This window comes from the organism of the source record quoted next, unplaced genomic scaffold (genome assembly GCF_019419815.1).
Source record: "Pyrus x bretschneideri cultivar Hongxiangsu unplaced genomic scaffold, Pyrus_bretschneideri_v1 Contig28, whole genome shotgun sequence".
NCBI classification, from domain to species: Eukaryota; Viridiplantae; Streptophyta; class Magnoliopsida; order Rosales; family Rosaceae; genus Pyrus; species Pyrus x bretschneideri.
Genome location: NW_025999590.1, coordinates 4,053,384 through 4,063,307, shown reverse-complemented (window position 1 = coordinate 4,063,307; position 9,924 = coordinate 4,053,384). Strand labels below are relative to the sequence as shown.

The 9,924-nt window shown below is 37.1% G+C and overlaps 1 protein-coding gene across 1 annotated transcript; it reads right to left on the bottom strand.

Annotated features, from left to right (window-relative positions):
* Positions 1-2,160: 2,160 nt before the first annotated feature.
* On the bottom strand, positions 2,161-5,742 carry LOC103929878 (probable leucine-rich repeat receptor-like protein kinase At1g35710). The gene has a single exon (XM_048588157.1). It carries the CDS (start codon positions 5,740-5,742, stop codon positions 2,779-2,781), a length of 2,964 nt encoding a protein of 987 aa, XP_048444114.1. The 3' UTR covers positions 2,161-2,778.
* Between the last annotated feature and the right edge of the window lie 4,182 nt (positions 5,743-9,924).

Below are 9,924 nucleotides of genomic sequence, written 5' to 3'. Positions count from 1 at the left end.
ACATTTAAGGATCACTTCCCTGGGCGATGTGGGATGTCACAAATCATAATTAGGGTGAGTAATAATATTTATTGACATAATTAGGGTTTTGTGGCATAAGTTGTAAATATGTGATAATAATTGGTTACATATTTGTCTACATGGTACTCTATTTGAAATTTGAGTTTTATTTGGATGTTTAATATTTGGTGGGCTTTTTATTGAAAAATAGGAGTTTCAAGGGTCTTTTTCTAAAGAACCCTATAATTTACCCTATATAATATAATATGTTGAAAAAGTTATACTCTAGCAACTTTACCATGCAGCAGTCCCCAGTTGTGTGATGCCCAACATCCTCCTCGAGGGATTTCTTGTAGAGAGAGTGATAAGCCTGCCTTGCCACAAGGATTCATGTGAAGACCTATCGCAGGCTATTTCGGCCAAAACCCAATTCCTTTTGGTCTACTTCTTGGTTGCTTTTGTCTATGACTTTACGTTTGTCCGTATACATAAATAGAAATAGTAATATATGTGTGGCCATTGCATTCTCAGCCAGTCATTGTCCCTGTGCATGAAAACCAATTCTTTGTTTTATTAACTTCTATTTCTTCCTCACAGGCATAAACACAATTTTAATTGAAAAACATTAAGCGTTCTACATAAAGTGACTAGAGCCCCAGCAAACCAGCGCATAAAAATAAATTACAATACATAAACATCTACGAAGAATCTTTCTTCTCATAGGAAGACTCGAAATTTATTTATCGGAAACAAGCACTCTCTGCTTCTCAGGCCGTCAAAGGATCTAAAGCAAGCAATTCACCACAGGTTATCATACGTACTGGTTTCGGCAAATGCAACTTCTGAGTTGAGATGAGTTGAGTAACTCGTCTCATTGTAGGGCGAGAATGCGGATTGGGATTCAAACATGAAAACGCAATCTTCATAAGAGAGAGTACTTCCCCTGCTTCTTGATGCGTTGGAGGCAAAATGCGTTGGTCCAGAACATCCATAACTGACATTTGATGGGATGGTAATGTTGATGCTGATGATGACGTGGACGAAGAAGACACTGATAAGAATGATGAGAAAAAATCACCAGGATGCCTTCCCATGATTGTTTCCATAGCAACCACTCCAAAACTATAAACATCGCATTTTTCGTTCACTTTCATAGTATATGCAAGTTCTGCTCATAATAAGACCATAGCAATATTGGGACTATTAGTTTGTATATATTATAATAACTAAACCGAAGATAAAGAGCGAAAATTTTGAATAAACTAACCCGACTCAATTTGCTCGCAAAATTTTAATTAATGGGGAAAGACTTAACAAGCTCGATTAAAATAGTTGGTCTCGAGTAATCCCAAAAAACCCGTAATCATAAATCACCCGTTAAAGAGGGTTAGTTTTGTAATTTTCGAAATCCTATCTAAGAGATACAGTCTGCAATCTTTCTCTTGCTCCGTCGACTCTGCCCTCTTCTCTCACTCTGCTTTCTCACAATCTTACTCTGCCACTCCGCCCCCTCCCCTCTCACGATCTCTCACTTCGGCATTTGGCCCTCCGTCCTCTAACGATTTCTCACTCTCTCTCTCTCTCTCTCAATTTAGAACAATATGAAGCAGCTCGCGCTCTCTCCGCGTTGAATCAATGACAGTCATCTAGAGGTGATTTTACTTTGTCTTTCTTGTTGGGTTAGTGGACTATTAGCTTAATTTGGGTAATGAAGGTTTCGTTTTGGCTTAATTTCGATTTTCAGCTATAGTTCAATATTGGCTTTTAGGGATTTCTTGTTAGTGTGGTGATTTTTCTTCAAAATTTGAGAATTTTTATTAGTGTGGTGGTTTTAGGGATTTCTTATTAGTGCGGACTATTAGCTTGCTAAAAGTTGCTTATAAAATTTTCATATTGCCTTTCAACTTCATGTAGAAGTAGAAATACTGTGAAGGAGTTGAAGAATGTTGGTGGTACCTTGTCATCATTCAAATCCAATGAATCAGACCTTGGGTCAAACTAAACTTTTGAGGTAAAATTAATGCTTATTGTTGGTGTTTTTGTACTTTTTGTATGCATCTATATTGTATGTTGGTATATGATCGGAGGAATACAAGACATGGGCTCTCTTCGATATGTTTATTCTTGATATTCGATAAACGTTACAAAAAGGGCTCAATTTTAAGTACAAAATATGAATTACGTAAATATCTTGATGAAGAAAGACTTGAGAGAAACCATAAATATCGTAGTTGTGATGTATTAACAATTCTTGTTTTTACTGTCACCTCAGAATCAGTATTTAGTATTAGTGCTAGAGTGATCGATCAATATCGTAGTTGTTTATTGCCTGAAACCGTTCAAGCATTGTTATGTATTAGAGATTGGCTTTTTGGCAAAAGAGGTAAATCTTACATGGTATTTGTTTTCTTACTGCAGTTTCTATGTTTACTACATGTTGTTTTAATTAGATAGTTTTTAGTAATTCATTAACATCTCGATTGGTATTACTTATTAAATTAGATGTTACTATAGTTCGCATGTTTATAATTAGTTTTTTTTTTTTCCATTTTTTTATTATTATTTTTTTTTACTTTTTTTTTTATTTTATGTTTTAGCTTTAAGGAAAGAGGGTGCTGACTTATAAGAGCATACAATAAACCCAAGTATCGCTTATACGTTAGGTGAATGTTCTTTCAAAATCAAAGCATGTAACATGGTATGTTTAATCCGTCCTAACGTTGAAAAGAAATAAATTTCGCCAAAAAATTAATCATAAACAACACTCAATTAATAAGGTTAAAAGGAAGAAAACATATTACCTGGTGCGACATACCCATATGTGCCTGCAACGGCAGTCCAAGTTGTTGAGTCTGGATTCAAAAACTTAGCAGTGCCAAAGTCTGAAACAGAGGCCTCATATTTAGAATCCAACAAAATATTCTTAGTTGATATGTCCCGGTGCACAATTGGTGGCAAGCAATCGTGGTGCATGTATGCCAAGGCATGAGCTACACCGTCAACAATATTAACCCTTTTTCTCCACCCTACTTCTTTAGCTTCTTCATCTTTGCTCAAAATTGTAGCCAAGCTACCTCTTTCAACAAACTCGTACACCAAGAACGAGTGTTGATGGTGTGAACAGAAACCATAAAGCTTCACAATATTCCGGTGTCTTATCTCTGTTAGTGCCCTTATTTCATTCAAGAATGCCATCTCCAAATTCTTTTCACCATCCCACAATTGATGTATTTTTTTCACAGCCACTATGTTGTCACTCGACAAAGTTGCTCTGTAGACACTTCCTTGTGCTCCACTCCCGATGCGATATGTGGAATCAAAATTTTCTGTCGCCCTTATGATTTCCTCATACATTGACTTTCCATCAAAATTTAAAACTGAAAACGATATTTCTTCATGCAAGTTTTTTTCTACTTTTTCTAGACTTTGCTTCTTTCTTTGCACTACGAATTTAATTGTAAAGAAAGCAGAAATAAGTAAAATTGCTGCTACAAGGGAGAATGTGATTCCAAATACCCATTTGCGTTCCTTTCTTGGGCCAATTGTGCAAGATTGCAAACCTTCAACGTTGCCGCACAGTCCTTTGTTCCCTTGTAAAGCTTCTGGCAGAGCTTGTCGAAATGCTCTATTGTTGGGAATGGGACCTTCCAATTCATTGTAAGATACATCCACATATGACAAGCCATGCATGCCTTCAAAACTTGATGGTATGAAACCCGAAAGATTGTTGTGAGAAAGATTGAGCGTCTGTAGACTCTCCATATTGCTGATTTCAGCGGGTATACTACCTTCAAGTGAGTTATGACTTAAATCAAGGTCGTTCAACTGAACTAACTTTTCCAACTTCAATGGAATTCCTTGGGAAAATTGATTGTTGCTCAAATTCAGATGGTACAGTTTGAGAAAGTTGCCGAATGTGCTCGCAATTGACCCATTGAATTCGTTTGATGACAAGTCGAGATATTCAAGATCAACGAGTGATCCAAATTCCGAAGGTATACAGCCTGAAAGTTGATTTCCATTCAGCATCAACTTCTGCAAAGAAGTCATTCTCCCGAACTCCTTCGGAATGGCCCCAACTAAGTGATTTGAAGAGAGGTCGAGTTTATGGATTTTGTCAGCATTGACAATCTCGGCAGGTATGCTACCGGTGAGGTTGTTTCCCACAATTAGTAAGGTTTCTAATTGTGCGCATTGTCCCCATTTTTGCGAAATTTCACCATAAAACTTATTATGACTCATATCTATGAAATCAAGATTTGGATAAACACCGAAGTCTTTTGATATATTGCCTGTGAATTGGTTCCCTTCAAGATGAACTCTAACTAAGCTCTTGCATGTTTTCAAGCTTTTGGGGATTGGACCTGTCAAATGGTTATTAATCACTGAAAGGTTTTGGAGTTGTCCACTACAGCAAATATTTTGGGGCAAATAACCTATTAATTGGTTACTATGCAAGTGCAGTACAACCAACTTTTTCAAATTCCCTATCTCTTTAGGAATAGTGCCAGAAAGATTATTACTATTTAGATAGAGAATGGAAAGGTTTGTGAGCTGACCTAGGGATGTTGGGATTGAACCGATGAGCTGATTCTCAGACATGCCTAGGTGCATAAGAGATTTCAAATTCCCTATCTCTTTAGGAATAGTGCCAGAAAGATTATTACTATGTAGATAGAGAGTGGAAAGGCTTGTGAGCTGACCTAGGGATGTTGGGATTGAACCGTTGAGTTGGTTATGAGACAATTCTAGGTCCACAAGAGATTTCAAATTCCCTATCTCTTTAGGAATAGTGCCAGAAAGATTATTACTAAAGAGATGGAGAAAGGAAAGGTTTGTGAGCTGACCTAGGGATGTTGGGATTGAACCACTAAGCTGATTCTCAGACAATGCTAGGTGCACAAGAGATTTCAAATTCCCTATCTCTTTAGGAATAGTGCCAGAAAGATTATTACTAAAGAGATGGAGAACGGAAAGGTTTGTGAGCTGACCTAGGGATGTTGGGATTGAACCGCTAAGCTGATTCTCAGACAATGCTAGGTGCACAAGAGATTTCAAATTCCCTATCTCTTTAGGAATAGTGCCAGAAAGATTATTACTATGTAGATAGAGAGTGGAAAGGCTTGTGAGCTGACCTAGGGATGTTGGGATTGAACCGTTGAGTTGGTTATGAGACAATTCTAGGTCCACAAGAGATTTCAAATTCCCTATCTCTTTTGGAATTGTGCTAGAAAGATTATTACGGAAGAGATAGAGAAGGGTAATGTTTTTGAGATCACCGAGGGATGTTGGGATTGAACCACTTAGCCAATTGTTAGAAAGATCAAGAGAGATGAGTTTGGAGAGGGAACCGATCTGAGCTGGAATGACATCAAAGAGATTATTGTAGCTGAGATCGAGGTATTGAAGATTGGGGAAAGACAAGAAGGAAAACTCATGTAGCGTACCTTGTATCCCGAAATTGGTAAGGTTTATCACACTGACACTTCCAACAGCATTGCATAAAATACCAGTCCAGAAGCATGGGGCTGCTTTTGTATGAGCGGGTACGTAAGTCCACAAGGTGAGATTTTGCAGGTGGGTATGGTTTTGAAAGGTGGCTTTCCATTTGAGAAGCGCTTCTGCTTCCGTGGTAGAAGTAGCAGAAGCAAAAACAGAGCAACTTGGCGGTGAAAGAAGTTGTACAAATAAGACAAGGCAATAAGCCAAAAGGTAGAGTTTATGAAAATCTAAAGATGTCATGGCCGCTCGTGTTTAATTTCGTGTACATATTAGACTCTACTCCTAAGGCTTATTTATAATGGCATCCATGAGCCATTGTAATTAATTCAATTCAACCCGTACCGAAAAGGGGGGGTGGGAGAGAAGAAAGATACAGAACTTGCAAAATGTTTTGTACGTACAAGATAAGTCAAAGTCTTTGTCCCAAATGCGTGTAATTGTATGGGGCCCACCCTTCTCCTTCTAATAGTTGTTTCCTATAATATACAATGTACAATTGTATGGGTCCCAAATGTGTGCAATTGTCAATCCTCAGCCCTGCCCTCTTGTTCACATCTCATTTATTTCTATTTAAAGTTATTCCGTTTGGTGTCGTAAGTTCAAACTTATCAAATAAAAGAAAATTTGGGAAATGCTAGTGGACTTTATGTTTTATCTCTTTGGGGCAATCATCTAAAGATTATTAAGAATCAGTTGTAACACGTAATGTGTAGTGATATTTGTCTTTTTATTTATAAATAAAAGGTATTGTGTTCAACTTTTACGAGCATTAATAATTTTGAAAACTTAATTATCGCTAATTTGGGGTTGCTTAAATTTTTTAAAAGCAACTTTCTTTAAAAAGTTGGGTCATTAATTGTGTTTGGTAAATAAAAAATAAGTTTTTTTTTCTTTTCCAAATCATAGGTCTAAAACAGCTGAAAACAGAAGCAACTTTACACATGCTTCTCAAAAAAGCGTTTTTTTTTTTTCCTTTTTTTCCAAAGAACGCAGGCAAACAATACCAATTAATGAAACTTTCATATTGGCAATCCTACCCGATCTTCTTTTTTTTCTTTCTGAAAGCACTTTTAGCACTATAACTAGTACCTATGCCAACAACCAAGACCACAAAATCTTAAGTTCACATGACATATTCAACACCTAGCCTACCTAGCTTACAACTCTTCTCCCTTTTCCATATTTTAATGGATACAAGAGAAAGCATACACAATTGCATGCAATCCCACAAGGTCAAGACCTGCTTCCAACTTTGCTCGTGGCAGTCATCATGTCTTCTCTTGAACGAAAACTTCCACGCCACGACCGAAGGCAAACACAAAGTCACAAATGGCTGCTGTCATTTTCTCGTAGCATTCACAAAGTTACACATACAAAATTGTTGCTAACACATAATTAATCCCTAATTTATGAGTCAATCACAACACAACCATGCGAATTTGAGTTTAAATTTCAAAACAACACCAAAGCTTCAATTAAACAAAACGTAAAAACAACATTATCATTCATTATCCAATTGAAAACCAACAAACTTCAAATATAGTCATCGCAAAACTTAGTCTTAATTTTTAGTTGATCTTTATACTCTACATAAAATCTCACTTTACCTCCTACATTCTATAATGTCTCACTTTACAGCCTCTACTCTTCTTAAGACGTGTTTTGGATGTAAACAGAATTTGTCAATGAAGAAACATCCCTGAAAGCGATATCATGCCCACTCACCACTAAGAAAGTTACTAGACACAGACATTAGAGGTGACAAAGTCCCCTCCAAGACAAAATGATCCTCGCCGGATCTTTTTTCCTAGGGATTATAGGGATACGGTGATCGTGACCGTGACCGTTTATGGTACATCGTACGGTAAAAAATCATTTCAAAAATTAAAAATTAAAAATAAATATAAATAGTACCTAACGAAAACTGACCGCATGATGTACGATGAACGGTTACGATCATGAGATCCTTATTATCCCAAGGAAAAGGATCCAGCGAGGATCTTTGATGAGTCCATATTATACCATATATTTTACCCTATTCTTAGTTATAGTTTATTGGTTATTTTGGTAGAATTTTAATATTTTGTTATATAATTTCAATGTAGGACATTCGACTTCCTCTGGAGAAAAAAGTGATCAAACGGACGAATTTTGGAGTGATTCCTTTGTGAATCTTTCAATATGATTGTATCAAAATTTCAAAATTTTCTATCAAGCCGTTTGACCGTGGCGATAAAATAAAGGCCCAACGTGCAGCTTTCCCGAATTGACGTTTTTGGACGTTTTGGGTATTTTGGAGGTCAAGATGGCATATTTTGAGGAAGATTCCTTTTGAGGATTTGTTAGGGACATCTCAAGCTTTAAAAAGAGATCTTTTGGGACCAAATCAAAGTTGATTTGGTCGGTGTTGACCCTAAAAATTACAAAACCTACGTGGCGCGCAGGCCAAGTAACTAATAAGCTAACTACGTCCTTCGGTTGAATGCGAGGCGTGCCAACTCGTCGGCCGAGCTCGGCCGAGGAGTAAAATTTGTTGTCGCGTTGAGCGCGTTGTTGACTTCTCTATCTTGCGATTGCGACCGAGGAAGGAACAAATCTCAGCCTTTGGATTCTCGAGCCTGAAGACAAGGCTGCTAGTTCTACGAAGTTCAATATCAAATTCGGCTCTCAGGGTGTCGAATGTAGTAACCTGGTGACACCTCACTTCACCGAGAAGGCTAATGAGATGACCTCTGCCAATAAGGATTTGAAAATCCTTCTTGACCGAGACTTGGATAGATAACCAGTCGGCCTCGACGCAGTGCTGTTTATCCAAACTGAAGGTGCTTCGAGAACGGCTGATTCTACGACAACAGTGTTGTTTATCCAAACTGAAGATGTTCGCCGATTGCCTTCACAGTGCTGTTTATCCAAACTGAAGATGTGTCGGCAGAAAAAGAAAATAAAAAAATCTCAAGATGTTTGAGAGGTTTTACGCAGGGCAGTTGTGTGTTGAATTGGAGGTCCCTTCCATGTTGCACGACCTCTTGTATTTATAGTGAAGTCTCTGCTACAGCCTGATGGTATTTGTAGAATTCAATTGCAACTCAAACTCTTAGACGTGTTGTAGAATCCAAGCCGTGAACATCCAACCATCTTTGATTAAATCACAACCATCTTTTATCCCAATCTCAATTACCGCGCCATCAGGTGAAATCACAACTGGATAAAATGGCATATGCCATCTTTTATCCCATATTTCCACGTGCATGGGTTCATAAAATAAACAGCACCTTTATTGGCTAATTATCTAGGCAAGTTACCCTGTGCTGGATGAGTAACCCAATTTCCTCCACCTTGTTGATCAACCAACAATGGTTATCAGATCATCTTTATCTAAGCCAGCTAACTTTGATCAAATTCCAATGATAATACAATCTCATCTTTATCTCCATTGTATTGTATAAATGCATGGAAGATAGTCAGCCATACTCCTAACTCCATTCATGATAATCATGCCATCTATCCACGAGATTGCACTAGTATTAATTCACACGCCATCGTATCAGATCACCATGACTTTATCACCCAACTGTGCTCTAGATAATTCAACATATTATTAAGAGATAATTATTATGATAAAAATCACAACATTATTCCTTAACAATAACTAAAATTATCCTGACTCAAACACCTAATGGCTTAGAACTTCATTCACTTAATAGCCTCGATCGTTCAGGCCGATTATGTAATTTTGGGTCCAAACAGTCAGTCAAAAGTCTGATTTTCTGAGAAGTCCGAATTTTAGTTTAAATAGGAAACATTTTGTTTCCTAGTTATCTTATTCTATTATGTTTCTTAGTTTTTAGAAGATCTTTTCTAAGTAGGATTTTATTTTGTAGTAGTATAAATAAGGTTTTTTAGCCATTAGGAAATAATGCATCAATTTGGGGGAACAAAGACATCAATTTGGAGAACTGAGCTAGACTTTGACGATTTGTATTTCAAGGTGTTTTCTATCATTTTTCTATTTTGATAAAATTGCTTTTGTTTTATGGTTGTTCGTAACTAATTTCCGTTTGCTAGGGCGATACCTTGAGCCTTAGCATGAAAATGTGGTCTTTATTTAATTGCTTATGATATTATACATGCATACTTTGAATTATTAATCACTATGTTTAAACTGTCTTTATATCTTAATGCTTAGCTACCATTAGGATGCAATTCAGTCGGAATGCCACCTGAGGATTAAGTATTGCTTCTTGTGATTGATAATTGTAACTTCACCTAGGGCGAATGCCACGTCTTAGGGGTTGCATGGTTTTTCAAAGGGTTTTCACAAAGCGTGATGAGTCATGCATGCTTATATTTGATCTGAATGCCACAAGTAGAATATGCATAAGGAAAACCTAACCTTCAAAGTTGCATGTGTAATTCATAAGT

Coding starts and splice junctions, on each gene's coding strand:
- LOC103929878 (XM_048588157.1), bottom strand. CDS start 5,742: ATGACATCTTTAGATTTTCATAAACTCTACCTTTTGGCTTATTGCCTT.